This window comes from Kwoniella mangroviensis (genome assembly GCF_000507465.2).
Source record: "Kwoniella mangroviensis CBS 8507 chromosome 1 map unlocalized Ctg02, whole genome shotgun sequence".
NCBI lineage: Eukaryota > Fungi > Basidiomycota > Tremellomycetes > Tremellales > Cryptococcaceae > Kwoniella > Kwoniella mangrovensis.
Genome location: NW_027062534.1, coordinates 2,694,131 through 2,712,281, shown reverse-complemented (window position 1 = coordinate 2,712,281; position 18,151 = coordinate 2,694,131). Strand labels below are relative to the sequence as shown.

The 18,151-nt window shown below is 45.0% G+C and overlaps 6 protein-coding genes and 1 non-coding gene across 7 annotated transcripts; 3 read left to right on the top strand and 4 right to left on the bottom strand.

Annotated features, from left to right (window-relative positions):
• Window positions 1-170: 170 nt before the first annotated feature.
• Window positions 171-1,820, bottom strand: I203_106123 (uncharacterized protein; the record flags this gene model as incomplete). Its single annotated transcript, XM_065517905.1, has 10 exons — window positions 171-464; window positions 547-557; window positions 663-823; window positions 928-1,039; window positions 1,161-1,245; window positions 1,327-1,410; window positions 1,500-1,507; window positions 1,587-1,640; window positions 1,715-1,736; window positions 1,803-1,820. 10 exons carry the CDS (start codon window positions 1,818-1,820, stop codon window positions 171-173), a joined length of 849 nt encoding a protein of 282 aa, XP_065373209.1.
• A 317-nt stretch (window positions 1,821-2,137) lies between these two features.
• On the top strand, window positions 2,138-2,252 carry I203_106122. Its single transcript, XR_002021898.2, has one exon. It is a non-coding gene; the product is annotated as a 5S ribosomal RNA (ribosomal RNA).
• Window positions 2,253-2,709: 457 nt separating this feature from the next.
• Window positions 2,710-5,181, bottom strand: I203_106121 (uncharacterized protein; the record flags this gene model as incomplete). The annotated part of the gene is made up of 6 exons (XM_019147892.1): window positions 2,710-2,786; window positions 2,888-3,114; window positions 3,171-3,241; window positions 3,320-3,611; window positions 3,732-4,287; window positions 4,473-5,181. 6 exons carry the CDS (start codon window positions 5,179-5,181, stop codon window positions 2,710-2,712), a joined length of 1,932 nt encoding a protein of 643 aa, XP_019002810.1.
• Window positions 5,182-5,501: 320 nt separating this feature from the next.
• On the bottom strand, window positions 5,502-8,041 carry I203_106120 (uncharacterized protein; the record flags this gene model as incomplete). The annotated part of the gene is made up of 9 exons (XM_019147891.1): window positions 5,502-6,350; window positions 6,412-6,714; window positions 6,784-6,829; window positions 6,894-6,976; window positions 7,032-7,059; window positions 7,112-7,309; window positions 7,381-7,493; window positions 7,609-7,970; window positions 8,026-8,041. 9 exons carry the CDS (start codon window positions 8,039-8,041, stop codon window positions 5,502-5,504), a joined length of 1,998 nt encoding a protein of 665 aa, XP_019002809.1.
• A 416-nt stretch (window positions 8,042-8,457) lies between these two features.
• Window positions 8,458-11,680, top strand: I203_106119 (uncharacterized protein; the record flags this gene model as incomplete). The annotated part of the gene is made up of 7 exons (XM_019147890.1): window positions 8,458-8,913; window positions 8,987-9,671; window positions 9,766-9,869; window positions 9,956-10,051; window positions 10,124-10,487; window positions 10,584-10,892; window positions 11,019-11,680. The coding sequence occupies 7 exons, from the start codon at window positions 8,458-8,460 to the stop codon at window positions 11,678-11,680; spliced, it is 2,676 nt and encodes an 891-aa protein (XP_019002808.1).
• A 527-nt stretch (window positions 11,681-12,207) lies between these two features.
• Window positions 12,208-16,004, bottom strand: I203_106118 (uncharacterized protein; the record flags this gene model as incomplete). The annotated part of the gene is made up of 20 exons (XM_065517904.1): window positions 12,208-12,535; window positions 12,594-12,710; window positions 12,770-12,789; window positions 12,859-12,877; window positions 12,934-13,074; window positions 13,203-13,349; window positions 13,415-13,602; window positions 13,656-13,846; window positions 13,908-14,065; window positions 14,132-14,148; window positions 14,208-14,292; window positions 14,347-14,574; window positions 14,640-14,690; window positions 14,750-14,881; window positions 14,960-15,033; window positions 15,097-15,180; window positions 15,248-15,359; window positions 15,427-15,629; window positions 15,695-15,731; window positions 15,790-16,004. The coding sequence occupies 20 exons, from the start codon at window positions 16,002-16,004 to the stop codon at window positions 12,208-12,210; spliced, it is 2,547 nt and encodes an 848-aa protein (XP_065373208.1).
• A 393-nt stretch (window positions 16,005-16,397) lies between these two features.
• I203_106117 (uncharacterized protein) lies at window positions 16,398-17,313 on the top strand (the record flags this gene model as incomplete). Its single annotated transcript, XM_019147888.2, has 6 exons — window positions 16,398-16,475; window positions 16,559-16,653; window positions 16,806-16,903; window positions 16,978-17,100; window positions 17,163-17,218; window positions 17,290-17,313. The coding sequence occupies 6 exons, from the start codon at window positions 16,398-16,400 to the stop codon at window positions 17,311-17,313; spliced, it is 474 nt and encodes a 157-aa protein (XP_019002806.2).
• Window positions 17,314-18,151: the final 838 nt, after the last annotated feature.

Below are 18,151 nucleotides of genomic sequence, written 5' to 3'. Positions count from 1 at the left end.
TGGAATGGACTGAACCGCCAGATATCATGGATCTCTCTGTCGTTCCGACGACGAATGATCGGAGGGGTTCTATTTCCGCTGTCATCCATTAAGAGTGAGCGATATGTAGAGTAATTAGCCATAAGTCGCTTTCTACCCATATCTTATTATCTCAATCCCAACTCAGGACTTCATGCTCCACCACCACCAAAGAATTTCCTAATATCGCCCTGCTTCTGATCATATCCCGTTGACCCAATCCCTCCTTTCTGTCTATGAACACCCTCAAGATGCTTCGTCACGTCCGTACACAGTATCCTCATCGTCAAACCAGGTAAGCGCTCATCATCTTCTTCCAACGGTGGAGGAGAGGCGGGTGAGGAAGAAGGGGAGACCGGGCCGGAAGGGTTGGTGGTGATATTGGCTGGAGTGGGCTTGCGGGAGGATTCATCAATGTATCCTAGTTCTGCTCGATACCATCCGGTCTATTAATTAGTCAAAAATACAGTATCAGTATGTTAACGACTTCCTGAATTTATGCTTAGCTGACTGTGAAGAGATACTTACATTCGTCATTCCTATTTGACAGTACGCTCATACCGTCAGCGATGTCCATATTGATCAGTCAATTAAAGGGTGAACGCCTATTCGAGCCAATCAAAGCGATCTGACTCATTACTCACCTTTATATCCCCATTCCAACGGTTTATGATCCCTTCTCCTAGCCAGCAGAGCACCCAGAAACTCCGCATTGAAAATTCCATGAGCTACCACGACGACATGTCGGGACAGGGGTGGTTGACCGTGACATTCCGAAAGGATAGGTTCGATAAAGCGTTTAATCCTGAAAAGTCGAACATGAAATCAAGGTCAAAATCGATCAAGGTCAAAATCGATATCAGCAGAGGTAGTGATAGATCGAATTGAGAGGAGGAACATCTGACTTACGCCTCATTCGCTCTATCTCTGACATCATTCAGACTCTCACCATTCTCAAATTTGAATGATCGACCGGATTTCCTCTGCCATCCGCCCTTCTCACCAAATGGTTTACGTTCGGCTAAATAGATATTCAGATAGATAAGATCAGTCACATTCGTAGTCCTTTGGATCCTCAAGAGATACCATATGTATCAACGTTACTGAATCGCGCAAAAGGAAGTGAGGAGTTCCCCACTCACCATCCCCAAAATGCTGTTCTCTCAGAAGCTCAGATGTGATCATCTGACATTTCGGTTCAGGCTGATGACGATGTATCTGTTGAGCCTACCATACACGATACATAAAATTGCATTGAAGTCAGTCGCCGTCTATTTCGTACGAGTGATAAGGAGAGGAAATACTCACAGTCCAATTAGCTCTTAATAGATCAGAAGCGAATATATGATGTATCTTCGTAGTTTTGAATGATTCCCCAAGAGCTTTGGCTTGCTATGGACGATCGCAGATATTAGGTAGGTTTTGTCTTCCAAATTTCCAGAGATTGTAATCCCGCTGTTGAATACATTGATCAAACTCACATTCATACCTAATATGCATTTGATCAGCACGATATTGATTCACAAATTACTTCAGGCTTGATTATCGATATGGAGTTTTAAGCTCACCATGTACGGATAAAGGTGCATCTGCCCAACCTGCCCAGACGGCCTTGAGATTATCTGTAGATGTTCATATATGGTTAGAGCCCGTATATGAAGATCCTCCTTACCAGTTTGAGGGATGTATTTCGTACCTGTCGATTCACCGTGTCTTACCTGAAGACGAAAGAAGTCGAATGGAATTAGCCAAACAGCTTCCACAATGTGTTAGAATTGACTCACTATAGTCAGTGTTATCATCTTTCACTCTCGTGCTTGTTTCCACACAACTCTGTGTGCGACGTGAAAAGCAGATGTATGTAAAGCTATGACATGAAAAACGAACAACGGGCATCGAGCATTCGTAGATGTTGGTCAAATAACTCAGCTCGCGATTGGATAACCGGCCGGTTACATCATCCCGCAGATTAATGCCCGTGCGAGTCAACACATGAAACACGACTACTGCACCACACCCTGCAAAGGTACCATCAAAAACAAATCCTTCAAAGGACCCTCCTTCCTTTGGAATTTTCTTGTGCGATATATAAGAGCGGTTAATAGCCATGTTTCTCATCTACGGCCATAGAACCCAAAAAGCACCGCATCCCGTCCGCTCTGCGAAGTTAACTTGGGTATCGCTCGGTTAGTACCAAGGTGGGGGACCACTTGGGAATCCCGGGTGCTGTAGTTTTTTTCTTCTCGTTTTCGTTGCTCAAACAAGTGAAGAATTGAAAGAAATATCAACGAAAAGCTCCAAAAAATCCATCTTTTTATTCATCAGTGTTGAAGGAGGGGGAATGAGGATCATGCATGTGTAGATCAGGGTCGGTGGTGCGAGTGTGCGTGTGTGCGTGTGTGCATGAGGGTCCGTGTGTACAAGGGGTCAGTGCATGGTGTACGTGCGGGCGTGCTAAAACGATATGGATCTCATTGATTGTCCTTGCTGAATCCATGAGATACTACTGGTCATACGATGGCCAGATCTGATTTGGATATCTATTTATATACATGAATCTGTTTCTAAGTTGTTTAAATAGGTAGGTATATATATAGTATGTGTTAGATCCAAGATTTCGACACCCAAGAGGACCTAAGAACATCTCATCGACTGTCCTTCTTTTCATCAATTAAACGTACTTTCATGGCTCTATCCCTTATATGTCATAGCTTCTCTATCATCCGCCGTTAATCTACCCCATTCGAGACATAATCTATATACGTAGACTAAACATGGTATCACGAACAATCAGCTTCTTGTTCTCTCTTCGACATTTTGATCTTTGATCAGGAATGGATGAGGTCCAGTCAAAAAGCAAAATACTCACTCTCCATATCAATCTTCCTACCAACAGTGAACATCCAATCTCTACCTGCCTTTGCGATCTTTCTCAACTCGGCATCGGTATCTAGTTTCCTGGTGGTCAAGCCGGGAGCCTGGAACGTCCCTCGAGTAGCGTTGGAAGCTTCTAACATCGCTTCTGACGGTCCTGAGAAATAGGCATGGACATTGTATATCTCTTGGTACATCTGAGAAATCGGAATGTAATGTAGCCTAAAAAAATCTCGGTTGTTAGCATCGAGGAGTCACATAATCTCCGATGCACTTACCATGGTTGTAACCATTCAGACATGAATTCAGTATAGACCGTAGATTTCAATACGGCACTTTCAGATTTCAGCTAATCAGGTAACGATCTCAATTAGCAAGTCCTTCATTAAGAGCACCCGTGGCAACAATGCGAAATGGCCCAACTCACCAAAGCGAACAATCGAGCAGAATAACCCATACCATCAATATCAATCAGATATTTGTGTCTCCAATTTTCACCCAATGGGACTGCGTCCGCAAATCTATGATCCTTCCTCATACCATCACATCCACCGGGATATTGGGTACATCCGACGGCTTTGGTGAATGCTACATCCATCATATCTTGATTGAGCTGTCCGATGGGTACCGAGGCAGAAACGAAATTGTTGGTTCCGGGTGGATCAGCAAAGACAACGGTTTTATTGACGTCGGATGAGTCGGAAGTCATCTTGATGAATCTGAGAAGTGGGTTTGGTTTGAATCGAGCACAATGGTCAGTTTTGCAATCCAGTTGACAGAAGGTGACAAGAAGGCAACCTTTCTACCGCCCAACTTGGTCGTTAAAATTCTCCACTCACCTGTGTCGTTGATACTGAGCCAAGAAACCTGGTGGACTCGAACCACCTCCAGTCGTGGCACCTCTCCAGAAGATGTCATCTGACTTCTCTTCCCACGCAGTCTCCATATCATCTACATCTTTGATCACCATATTTACCGGGTCCCAACCGTAGGTATATCTCTTGGTGGAAGAAAAGTAATAATGAGAAGGGATGAGGATATCCGAGTATCCCACTCCCTTTGCAGGCGAGAACATGGGATACAAAGCATGGATGGTACGCCAATCAGAGAAGAAATGACCTTGGTTGTAATGTGCCCATGGATGAGCGCAGAAATCGTATTTATCATCCACACCAGCGGGGAAATAGAAATCTTCAGATACAGCATCACTCGTTATACCAGCGTTGGCCAATCTGGATATAGGTGCTTGACCTTCTTTCAAATGTGATCGTAAAGAACCGAATAATCGTCTTGCTTGAGAGGAAGGTTCACATGTTCGCCGATAGGCTTCCCAGACATTACCGTCGCCTCGCCAGTCGGGGATGAACTCGCCTCCTAAGACATGCTCGATACCAACTATGGGGAAGTCGGGGTTAGCGAGAACAATGATTTGCTCTTGAGCATGATCTCGGATCTAACAACAGTTTCCGATCATTTGCTTCACCATATTCCGATCCGTCTCCGTCCATTTCGTGGCTCTTGAATCTACCCATTCCTTCTCCATTTTCCAGATCATACACACTAGAATGGAATTTACTCACGAGAACTGTCCGCCGTCAAATTACTAAACAAATTTTCTTCCCAAGGAACCAAAATTCTTCCTTCTGCTTTTTCATTAATTGGGAAATCCATGTCGGGCAACTTAGCTTGAAATTTCTCTAACATGACTCTAAAACCCTTTGCTCTCGCTCCAACTTCCGAGTCGTCGAATCCTTTAGATACATCAATAGTCCTAGTTTGACCTTTTTCAATCCTTACTAGATCTACTGAAGGGAGGAAACCAACTTGAATACATCTTCTTCTCAATTCTTCTCCAGAGAATAACCAAAATGGTTTCAAATCTCTTATCAATTGATCATATTCGTCGATTATAATTGAATTGTGCGATTTGGCAAATTCATACCATTCATCAAAACCTTTAGGTGGATTCATACCGTATCTTCTCTTATATTCTTCGACGGCCTCATGGAGTGATTTAGACTGACGACGAATTTTAGCATCGTACTCCTTTTCAGCATCTGCCATGAGCTTTGGAATGGGATGATGGATTGGTGGACGAGGAGCTTGAGCTTTGGCTCGAAGGAATTTAGATCGAATGACGGATGAAGATGCCGTGGTCCATCGTTGAGTATGGGCGAGAAGCTTGTTGGATCCTGGGAAGAGGAAGTGTAATAGGAATAACAAAGAAAACAAGAGTCCTGCCAAGGCGAGAACCCTATTACGGGACGCTATGCCTTTTGGAACGGGCATGTTGGATGGCAAAGCAGGATGAGAGCGTAGGACCTGTGAGAGAAGCGTGAATAGATGATGATGAGATGAATTGTTGCTTGATGCTCGCTCAAAGTCGCGAATGGAGGAACGAGGGGATGAGAATAAAGCTTTAAACTCTACGCGTGGCAAGTTACCGTATGTGGCAATTATCGAATGGGATGATCATACAAGTCAAGTTACATATACTGTACAAGCAACAATACGTATAACAATCAAAGCTACAATACGAGCAGAAGTATGAGGCAGTAAGGAGACAATAACCAAAGAAGCAGTTGACGATCTCAACGCGACATCCCCACCTATCGTTCCTCAGCGTCATCCCCCACCCCTTCAAAAGCCAATCGATCTCGCTCCATCATCTTCCTAATTCTTTCCTTATCGTCCTGACCCAATGAGAACCTTGATGATTTCTTGTGTTTATATGTGTTACTGGTGTTCCTGTTCGAAGGTTTCTGTCCCGAGAAGGATGGGTTATATGCAATCAAACTTGCAGCTGAAGACATCTTCGATGAAGTCTTAACAATATTCACGGGCGATTCTTCCCGTTTGATCACTATTGGAGGTGACGGTTCAGGTCCAAAATCATCACTCTCTTCCTTCATGTAATCCACTCTCTTTCTCTTCCTAGGTGACTCCTCTTCCGTCTCGTACTCTTCCATATGTCTAGCAGCGGTATTGCCCATTTGAGGCATCCCACCTGATATACCTATACCAACCATGTGTAGCAATTCATCCGGTCTCATAGGTGGTAGTCCACTCATCCGGAATATTTGCTCTTTCGACATCGATGATCTGCTTGAACTTGATTTTCCCTCGTGATTGTTGGCAAACTTGGTGGGCGGTATTAGTGATGTAGACAGGATGGCTCTTTGATCGCCTGATGATCCACCCAGACCTATGACTTTCATCCTCTCCAATCCCTCCAAAAATCCTTTCCCGTATTTCTGCTCAAAGTACAAGTTCCTCTCCCGAATAATAGCCTCAGAACCTCCTTCATCTACACAATCACTCAAAAATTCAGGTAAGAGGTAATAGTCCATTCCCTTCAATCCGGCTGTAACAGTATTGGGCGAAACAGATTTGGGCTCGAATAATTTAACCAGATTTTGCAGTTCAGGTAACGGCGAGTGTCTTGCCAGAGGAACGTTCTATCACACAGGTCACATTTCAGTCCCCTCGACCTGGCGTCGTAAAGGCAGCTGAACTTACGATGTTGTAAGGCCATGGACCTTCTCCCAAAGCAGCTTTACCCAACCTATCCAAGAAATCCTGATGCTCCATCGCCCAAGAAGCCTCCTTTACTTCTACCATATTCACACTGACTATCCTCTTATCAAGATTGTACACCGGTTTCCGATTCCCACTTTCAAATCTTCTACATGCCATGCATTTATGTGTTCTTTCGCACGCGTGAAATCGAGTTGAATGGGCATCTGTGGTAGTGCACATGAGAAGGTATGGATCGGTCTCGATGGCTGTATAGATGGATCGCTTGTACCGGTCGACGTGTACCTGTTGCGTTGCATAGGTCATGGAGAAGTCAGCTCCTTATAATGGACACTCGTATTGGGGTACGCTCACAGGCTCGTTGAGGTATCTGGCTACTTCCTTGACGACATATTCCCACCTGCAGAAAGGTTTATCAGCTAACGCCGCAGCCCGTGGGGTCATATACGCCGACGTTGGCTCACCCGAAACACCAAGTATCGAGGAAGAAAATAGTATTCTCGGGAAATAGACTCATCTGCTCGACCAGATCTTGAAGTATGGGTTCCTGGTCCAATGGTCAGCTGCGCTTCCAAGCACAGTATACAGATCAACGAACTCACTCTATCAGGCATATCACCTGTTCCCAAGCTATATCAAACATTGTCAGCTAGTAAATGTACCCGTCTATTGTAAAGCTCACATAGCTCCGGTGTCCAAGTAGATTCTGTCCAATATCCTTCGTCCACCACGTACACCTCTTCTTGAACCCGCGTGCGTCGACAAGGGCGCCAAGAAAGGTTGTATCGCTGGTTCTCTACCAAGCGTCTGGATGAACAGCTTGTCTGCCCTTATATCACCGGTATGTAGTACAGCTTTAGTAGGAGATGTGATGAGAAACCTGTTATATTGGAATTGCTGTAAACTAATCTGTCGCATACTTTTTCCCAGATGCGCTCAATTTTCACCCACATGGTGGATCCTGGACAATGATTCGCATCTAGTAGCGTTATGGTGACTGTCTGAGGTTTCCCATCTTCGTACCCTATTTTGTACTCTTTCGGAAATCCATATGGAACCGCTTCCTGAGTAATTGAGCAGATCAGCGATGCCAGTTTTCAGAAGATCACGGAATCGGTCGATCTCATCGACGCAAGGGTGCTTTGTGGATCGAATGAAATCTGGATATGTCAAACTCACTATTCTATCAACCATCTTTTCATCCTTTCCTTTCCCTTCCACCCTCCTCCTCAATCCAGGATATTTCAACCTCCTCACCTCCCTCTTACCTTCTTCCAAGAGCCCTCGATCCACTTCAGCCTCCAAAGCCAATAACATCCGCTTTGTATCGGGAGAACAGATGATCTTGCCCGTGAAGCTATCACTCAATCCCATGAGGTGATCGGAATGCACATGCGTGAGGAGGAAGAGCTGAGCATTGGGTGCTGGTTTGAGGGGATAAGGATGAGTAGAGCACGAAGGTAGGGAAGGGAGGAGGGTCGACGGGGAGGAAGGGAGGAAACAATCCACTCTGATTGTGGGGAATTCGAGGAGGTGGCCGTCTGTACGAGATGTCAGCTGTGGTTTCTTCCCATGAACATTGCCGAGTGAGCTCACTGTATATACCAGCCATTGCAGCTCGCGGATCAGGATGAGTTGTGTTGTACCACACCCATGTTGTTCAGAGGAGGGAAGAAGAGAAGGGAGTGCACGTTTGGTGGACGATGCGAGTGGAGGTGGTGGAGGTGAACATGGAATGGTTGACTGGACTTTGGGTTGTATGTACAATGCCAGTGTATAGTGTATACCTTATATTCACTGCCCATTTAAGCGTCGAGGTAGCCGTGCCTGAGGCTCGAAGAATGACGCGACGTCACTGTGAACCCCAACCTGTTGTCTCCAGATTAGCAGACTGCAGATTCTTGGCTGGGACTTGGATCGTCATCACCCATATCCCATAATCGCAACATCCATCCCACCACATCCCATCCCATCTATTCATCTACCCTCCATCACTTCATATCTTTACACAACATCACAACACCTCAGATGCCGAGCATCTTATCCCGATTCAAACGATCTCCCTCCACTTCCTCAACCACATCCGAAGGTGAACTCATCGCCGACAAGCTCAGCGGGTCAGAGGACGACCAACACCCAACTTCATCTCGTAATCGCAGCATCAGCAATAGCGGATCACCTGGCGCAGGTGCAAGCGGTAGTCTCTTTGTAGAGAACTTTGACAATACTTCAACCAGTGGAGGTTCACCGATCAAAAGGCATATCACACCTAGTCCAAGGAACAAACCTTCTCCACTCGCCGTACCACCAAGCAGTAATAGTAAGAATCGTCAACCGCTAGGTACACCGAAACTGGTGTTAACTGAAGAAGGATCCAATTCACCCAGAAGTTTCAGTAGTTCACCGGTGGTAACCAGTCCGACATCAATACATTCGAGGAATCGTCCGAATCCAGGTTTAGGGCTGAGTGACACCTTCTCACAAGTGAGTTTGACCTTCTCGATCACACCATCTTATAAGACCACAATCTGACACATATGTGTACTTGCTCTTATAGGATATCTCAGAAGACGATTTAGAGACACCAACAGCATACGACAGTTCATTCACTGGCTTTTCTAAAATGTCTGTACCATCCATTGCACCGCCCGTCGACTCTTCCCCAAGGGCAAGATCGGAGTCGATCATATCTTCCAACGGTGGAGGAGGTAGATCTCGTACGGGATCGATACTATCCAAGAATAAAGATATGATCTCACCACCCTTATCCCCTAATGCACTACAACCCGTTGATTCTCGCCAGACCAGCGCGAGTAAGAAATCCATCACCTCAAAGAAGAAGAAAAGGACCAAATCCATCACCTCCAATTCAGGTATTGCAGCAGCATTGGCAAAAGGTGGTTTACACCTTGCTCATCCTGGATCTGGAACTGCTCTGACGCCCGAAGAAAGCGGTACAAAGAAATCCAAGAGAGGTTCCCTGCTGCACAAGAGGAGTCCATTCTTGACTACCAAAAGGGACGATGGTGATATGGATGATGATGCAAGTAATGGTAACACAGATGATTATGATGGTGAAGAAGGTGGCTTCGACGTGGATGAATTCGATGATGATGATGACTCGGATAGTGATCTGGATGATGATTTACCAGTCACTGGATTTGCAGTGGCAAGTAATAGGAGAAATGCAGATTTTCATACTTTGTTCCCATCGATTGATGAAGGTGATTATTTGATTGAGGGTGAGTAACTGATTATACAATATACGATCATTCCCTTTCCTTCTTGTATTGTATACACACATTTGCTGATAATAGGTTTGAATGTTTGAATTAGATTACGGCTGTGCGTTATCAAAGGATATTCTGTTACAAGGAAGGCTATACGTATCGGAGAATCATCTATGCTTTCATGCCAACATCCTAGGCTGGGTAACCGATGTGAGTAGATCAAGGCGATCTATTGAATTTGCACATTTGCACAGCCCTGATTTGATTGCTTATACCTGACATCCTCCTCCTGTTAGGTCGTCGTGGCATTCGCGGACATCCGGACAATCGAAAAGAAGATGACCGCATTGGTCATCCCTAATGCTATTCAAGTATCTACAGGTAACGCAAAGGTGTGTCTTATCTTTCCGTTATTGTAGATCAATGATATGGAGATGTTTGCGCTCACAAATCATGATGATCAGTACACATTTGCCTCTCTCATCGCTAGAGATTCGACATACGACGTGATGATGAATATCTGGCGACTATGTAATCCCAATGCAGTCATGTCTAGTGTATCTCTAGCCAATACGAACAATTTAGGTTCAAGACCTGGTTCAGTTGTTGGAGACGAAGATGGTCCTGCGACCGGTGGTAGTGGAGCGGGAGGAGGGACAACATCAAAAGGACATGCGCCCACACAATGTGCATGTGGTAAAGAGGGAAAACATTACAACGAGACTGCTTTGGAAACGACTTTCCCCTCTACACCGGAGAAGATATACGAGTTGATGTTCAATAGTGCATGGTTCAAGAATTTCCTGAGTGACAACCAGAAGTTGAGAGGTGAGTGCAAACGTCATCACTGCATGACTTGAGCCATCCATACTCTGCCATAGTTCAAGTATAAGGGAAAACAAGCTTACAATCTGATGATATCAGATATCGAATGCTCTGAATGGCGTCCTATCTCACCATCCAACTCCCTCCTCACTCGCTCCGCTTCATATATCAAACCACTTAACGGATCGATAGGACCGAAGCAGACCAAATGTCATATCACGGATGAACATGAACATTTAGATTTCGACGATTACATATCCCTCATCACTACTACCAAGACGCCCGATGTACCTTCAGGAGGAGTGTTCAGCGTAAAGACGAGGACGTGTTTGATGTGGGCAGGTAGAAACAGCACGAAAGTCGTAGTGACTACTACTGTTGAATGGACGGGGAAGAGTTGGGTGAAGGGTGAGTAAGAGACTCCATCTTCAATCGATCTTGATTTTAATTGAATCCTACTTCATATCTATCCTAAAGTCGTCATACTCGCTCTCGTCCATGGGCGTGAAAGCTAATAGAACCATTGCAACACAGGCATCATCGAGAAATCAGCTATCGAAGGTCAAAAGACCTACCACGACGACCTCGAAACGGGTATGCGACAGTATATCAAAGAGAACTCTAGCGAGTTTGCAGTAGAGGGAGGCGCAGGGGATGAAGAGATTGAAGAGACCAATGCAGAGGGACAAGAATCCAAAGAAAATCAAAAGGAAACTGAAGCTTCTGCTTATGCTAATGAGAATAAGAGAAAGAGGAAAGAAGAGGATATGGGAATGTTACAATCTGGATTTGATTCTTTAATCTCAGGTATCAAATCGATCTTCAGTGGTATAAAAGGTATAGGAGAAAGTTTAGAAGACTTGTTGTCGGATACCCCATTCAAAGTGCAGAATCTGATGGGGATGTTGATTGTTTTATTGGTCATTTCGAATATATGGACTTATCTTTCCATCGATAGAAGTGCGATCAAAGAAAGGAGATATAAGAAATTAGGTGGATCAGGATCAGGATCAGGTGCAGGAGATAAGGATAGAGATATTGAGGATGTGGTTAGAAGAGTTTTGGAAGGTAGAAGGGAGATTGGATCACCGAAAGAGGAAGTAAAAGAGTTGATAAGGGTTTTAGATGATGTAGAAATTAGGGTGAACAAGTTGAGGGAGAATGTCGAGAATGTTAAATTGGATGATGTAGATTAGAGGAATAGGATAATGTCATCTTGACGATCATTCGCTTGTCCTCTGTAGGAAATTAATGTGATAGTGGTATTTCATTTTAATTGTTTTTGTTCCGAGGTCTTGAATATATGATATATGATATACGATATACGATATACGATGTGGATTGTTTGTACCGGTTAGATTCATATACCTCTTTCTCACATACATTATTATTATTTGTTCTTGTCTGTTTGTTGTCATGCATTCTCCACATTTCGGATCATCAGTTCTTTAATTACTTCTTGAACGGAGAAATGGTTTATAACACAGTGTACAACCCAGTACGTTTCTTACAGTGAAATTCATCTTACATGGTAGGACAAGGAACGATATCAGGCATACAACTGTGGTATGCATCAGAACAACACCATAACAAAACAACTTTTCTATTTACGTTGACGACAATTTCTAGATCTAGGCAGACAATCACAACGTCACGTACTTTTACCACGAACGAGCGTGCACACTTCGACCTCGGATGAACCTTACCTCCCATCTCCCTGACCCTACCCATGAACTTTCTCACCTCTCAACTCTCTACCGATAACCTCCAATCTCCTCTCCCAACCTCCCACCTCACCCAATTGTCTCTCTAACTCTTCAATCTCATGGTCCAACTCCTTCTTCTCCTCAGCACTAGTGGAGTTCAGGGTGGTAAGTTGCCATCCATGTGCTGCCAGGGGAGTCGACGGAGTTTGGGGTGCAGTCAGACCCGTGAGGTTCGTCGTGGACGCCACGGGTGTGCGTGTGAGGGGTGTCGAGGAGGTATGATGCGATGTAGGATCACCAAGTCGGAGATGACGGTTATGGTATTTTAATAATGATGGTCGGTGGCTAAGACAGACAGGCAATGATGAGTTACCTGGACTTTTCCACGCTTATGGTAGCTCACGAAATAGTTACGAGCGTTATGCCTAGACTCTTGGCATGTTCATACATCAGTCCTTCTACGTCACTCGATACCGCCGAAGTACATTCGTCGAGAATAGCGTAGGTAGGTCGATGATAGCTGACACATAGCACATTGTCAGCTTGATTTGACGAAAAATGGCGCAACTTGAACCTCACAATAACCTCGCCATTCCCATCTGAGCGATTTGTCAACATCAGCTTCGGATCTTGAAGATTTTACATCGCTAGACCGTCACTCAACTCACTCTCTGCTTCTCACCACCGCTGTCAAATCATGAATTCATCAGCAGGTGCATACACTCGGAGTCGATCGCACTCACGACAAAACATCTTTCCATTCCTTCCTCGTCTCCCAACCACCTTCTCTCGAGGGGAGGTACTCCAAATGCACATGTTTCAGAATACTCATCAGTTCCGCGTCAGTCCTTCCACGGGATTTCATCTCAGCGTAAGTATGGGGACTATGCGCATAACGTTTATTGTCAGCAAGTAAAATAAACACCTTAATAGAGTAGCTTACTATATAACCCTAGAGGATTTGATCAATAATCAGCTATACTACGTCGCCATGAAGGTTTATTCAACTCACTGGTCTCGTAAACTCCCGATACTGAGGTACGGCCTCTGAGGCAAGAAGAATATCCCTCCTTCACCGTGTATTGGCCTTTCCAGGAGACCAGACCAGGTAGGCCACAGCTGAGCTACAATTCGAGCGATTGAAGTTTTTCCCACACCACTGCCGAAGCGAGTAAGTAAGCCGTATCTTTCTGTTCGGACAATCGTCTGGAGCGGACGACTTACTTCGGTCCCGTGATCAAAGTGTGTTCACCCTGTTCCACCCTCATATCCAAGCTATGTATCAACTCTTCTCCACCTCTTTCGGCTCCTGCTGCTCCCCCTGCTGGAGCTACGATGGGAACACCTCGGATCAAGAGATGCTTGGGTCCGATGATGACTCTTCCGTGGACGTTAGACAAATCGTAGAATGGCTAAACGATCGCAATGAGCTTTCTGGCGAGAATTTAATGAATAAGGAGCTCACCTGGTCTTCCTCTAGACTTGCTGGTCTTGGATTCTCGGGGTAGATATTGTTATTCAGAGAATGTAAAGAAGATAACAAAGCGTATACTCTGGATGTATAACCTGATAGCTCGGCTAGATCTTTACCAGAGTACATGAGTCGACCTCCGGCGTCCGCCAAAGAGAGCAACAATCGTCTGTTCGAAACGTAACCTAAATTCACCGGACGCTTTTGATCAGCTCCGGTTCTGTAGAGATACCAAAGTGGACTGACTCTCTGTCCTCTCCGCGACTTCGTGATGCAGCTCTTGTCGAGCATGCAAGGGGGAAGCTTTAAGAGCTTTGGTAGCAGCAGGGAACAAAATAGGCAATGACATCAGGCAATAACCACATGCCGACCAGAAATACTTTATGACGAAATCTTCGGTCATTCTGTGTCGATCAAGATCCAGTCAGCTAGTCTCACAGATGGGTTGTTCTAAGAATTGAGCTGCTCACCCGTAGGGAATCCTTGCCTGAAGATTACATAGGTCAGTATGGATCCCTCATTGAAAGGCTCATATCCAAAACCTACCTTGAACACCGTATGAACATGCTTCGTCAGCTTCTCATATGCTGCCAGAAGAATACCTTTCTCCCTCTTGCCTCCATTATAGAATCTGTTACTCAAGTCAATATGGCTATCCACTGACTAGCTCGTGAATCAGACTTACGCAACTTCTTCACCATCTCTCCCAATCCGACCTAGCCCCGCTCTATACTCTCCCTCAAGTCTAGCTTCAGTCGCTGCCATCCTACCGAAAGCAGGAGTAGCTTTCTTGAGTACCCATGCGGTGAAGCCGTAATTCGCAAACAGACCGATAGTGCCCATTGGTCCCAGCGATGCAGCGAGCTGAGAGGTGAAGATTAAAAGGTCCAAAGCGGGCTTACCTATATTTCCGCTGTGAAGTGATATCAGCTACCTGGATCATGGCTGAAAAGAATTGTGTGATATAGCTGAACTTACTATAGAGCAGCAAGGGAGTCGCAAAATCTTGCTACGTCCGTTGTGATGAACCTGCACGTCCGAATAGATCAGCAACGATAGTCCATAGCTTGTAGTTGAGGTAAGCTCACTGATCAGCGGTACCAGCAGCAGCTTCATTTGCACTCCCACTACCTCCTCCACTTTGTCCGTTCTTCTTCTGCTCTGATGGGACTGCTACACCGAGCCCCAAGCCGAATTTGTAGTAGTTCAAATTATCGTTTCTATTTGTATCAACGTAAGTCCAGCTGCTGGCTGATATCGACAGAATGATGAAACATATGGTAGATGATTTAACTCACAGATACAAATCATGGATATAACGAGTAAGGTTTGTCCTAAATGCCAAAGCGAGTTTCCTTTCAAGGTATCGAATCTAGAGGAAAAGCAATCAGCTTGGACCCGAAAGATTCTAACGAGCTAGCTGATAATCACTCACCATAGAATTGGTGTAGGTACTCGGAATAGCTAATGCGAACCACCATCCGAGACCTCGTACGAATCCAGCTCCGTTTGCAGAGACCTTCATTAAAGTCAATTTATCAATCCATCAATCTGGTGGCCTCCTTGAGTAGGATGAGGAGACATACCAAGTCTCTTACTATCCGTCCATCGAGTCTCGCTACCATCACACTCAAAACTGTTCTAGAAAGCAAGAAAAAAGTATGTAAAACAAGTAAGAAAGCTTCTTTCCCCGTTTTACTACATGCCCATAATCAATCAGCTTAGCTTCCCCGAAGCATCAAGTATGGGATGACAGCTGACTTACCTTGGAAAAGCCACTCTTAGGACAGCAATCAACATTTTCCAAAATTGCTTGTTCACTCCCAGCTTCTCTCCCGGATCGAGAGGTGGGAAGGAAGATATGTGGGAAGCATATAATTCTGATGATGTGGGTGTGATCCTGACTTTGGATATTCGTCCGAGGTGAGGTACAAGCAGTGTACGCGAGCCAGATGGATCAGGGATATACTGATCGACAAGATTTATCAGCTGAGACATCTTCCTCTAAGGATATACTCGAATGGTTGACTGACCAGATCGACCAATTTCTTCTCCAGCGCTGGAGTATTCCTAAAAACCTCATGTAATGGTAAGCTACTGGTCGATTCTGGCCGTGGTGATCGCTTACAAAGGCGTTTCTGTCTCTCTTCTCTTCCTCTCTGCTTTCCTTGCTGCTCTATCTTCCTTCCATCCTCGCAGAGTGGATGTCGCATTGAGAGGGACTGATCTAGCTAATAAAGCTGAAATGAGGACGACGATGAGGGCTTGGCGTCGACGCGCTGAGAGGTTTGAGAGGGGTGATTTGGGCAGAGAGGGTATGGTAGTGGGCACAGTGACTGTCATGGTGCAGTGGTCTGTGATCCCATCAGTGACTATATGTCAGTGTCATTGATGAGCAATTGAGCTGAGCTGAAGAATGGATGGTGAATGGTGAGTTGATATCTACTCGCTCGTACTGAATGGAGTTGCACCGTGCTATGGTGTACCCGGTTATATGGTGGTGCGGTGATTAACCGGAGTGACCAGTGACCAGAGTAGTGACGCATTGACCTCTGATTGCCATGTGCCATTTGCATTGCGGTGACTAGTACACTGTTGACATGAAGGACGCACCCACTGACTGACCTTCTCTCTCAGCAGAAATTCTGATCTTTTTCACAGTCTGCGTACTTCCAAACGGGTTGTGTCACCTCTGTATTCACTCTCGACGATAACAAACGCCTCACGTATCACATAATGATCGACAAGGAGACAACGCCAACGGCAAATACCAAACCTGACTTGGCTGCAAAGTACAGAGGAGCCTGCGTCGAGGTGAGCTAAATAGCAATGATAAACCCATGTGGAAGATTGGATTGTCGACATAGGTAGCTGATTGGGAGGTATGGAATATTCAGGACCTTCAACTCCCACCTGCTTTCTGTCTATCTGAAGATGCACCTATATCACATGCTTTGGAAGCTGCCTATGAAAGAGAGTTTGATCAACTACCGTGAGTTGTTCACATTCCTACAGGATTGAGAAATGAACAGCCAGGCTGAAGAAAGGAATCATCATGTCCTCACCTTCCCTATTTATCACATCCATTCTTCTGCTCACCCCAATCAATCATATCATATCTCGAACATCCTTCATCCGTTATAGTATACTCAACGATCGCCGGAGACCTATAGGGTACCTTTATGTCCCATCCCTCAAACAGAGATTCGAGGCAGGTACGATAAAGGAGGATGATCCAGTATGTGAGTGTTTCCATACCCTCTCATCGAATCGTATAATTCAAGGCTAATGTTCTGATTGATCTATGGTGGAATAGACAAATGTATAACTCATTTCCCACTTTCCTCGCGCTCTCACCCCTATACTGTCATTCATCCTTTAACGCCTTTAGAAGAGCTGGAACGGTTCTTTCATAGTTCCGGGACTGATTTCGCCCTGGGTGAGTCATCCACCAGTCAAGCTTAACTGCAATATACTGATTTCACCTTGCCTTACGTACAGTAACAGATGTAGAGCGTAAATGGGTGTTGGCAGTGGCTACAAAAGATGATTTGGAGGTAGGTCAATCTGCTAAATTGCGAATCATTGAGAGAAGCATGAGAAGCTGATATCGTTGCCATACATACAGACATTCGTGAAGCGACGAGGGTAAGTAGGATTACTGCTTTCCTAGAGGGTATCATAGTATTTACATCCGGTAGTGTACAGTATATGAATTTGTATAATTCAGTCAACACGTCAGGAGCATGCGTCTTGCATCTCGTATGATGATGATTGTTCACCCTGTAGTGTCATCAACGTCTTCTGACATAGCGGTTTGTCCACTATCCGAGATGTCAGCCAACTTGATATTCCATATCAAGTCGGTACTCACGGCTACCAATGAGCACTATTTGTAGGCTAACATAATATACAGCCGCACTCATAAGTCTGGCTCTCTGCCAGATCTATGATCGATCTTCCTAATGGAAAATGATTCCTCATACCCATCCGTCCTACATTCTCCTCCTTGACTCTCGCACTTATCCACCAAGGTAAAGATCAATCCCACAACCGCTCGTACTGTTTTCTCTGTGTGATTGGTGATTTCATAACATTTCGAGGTAATTTGAAACTCTGTGGTACCCTGTGGAATGTTTATTGGTAACATGTTGGTGATAGATGCGTGATTGTATGATGCATCTTGTGGTTGTGGTTTTTGGTTGTTATCGGTTGTTGATGTTGGAGATGACCGAGTGGCTTCACCGTGGGAAACTACTAAGTTGAACTGAAAATGATTCCGTTGTTGTGTCTACAGACTCCCCCCTTCTGGTGCCTTAGCATTATCATATTACCCTTGAGCTGAAATTTAATGGATTGGATGATCAACTTCACGCTTCTTCCTCTTTTCAATCTCACGCAATCTAACCTGTAGCAAGTGAATCGATCAAGATGGCTGGTAGACAAGGTGAGCTCAGATGTCTGGACTAACAGGATAGATGGGTTCCAGC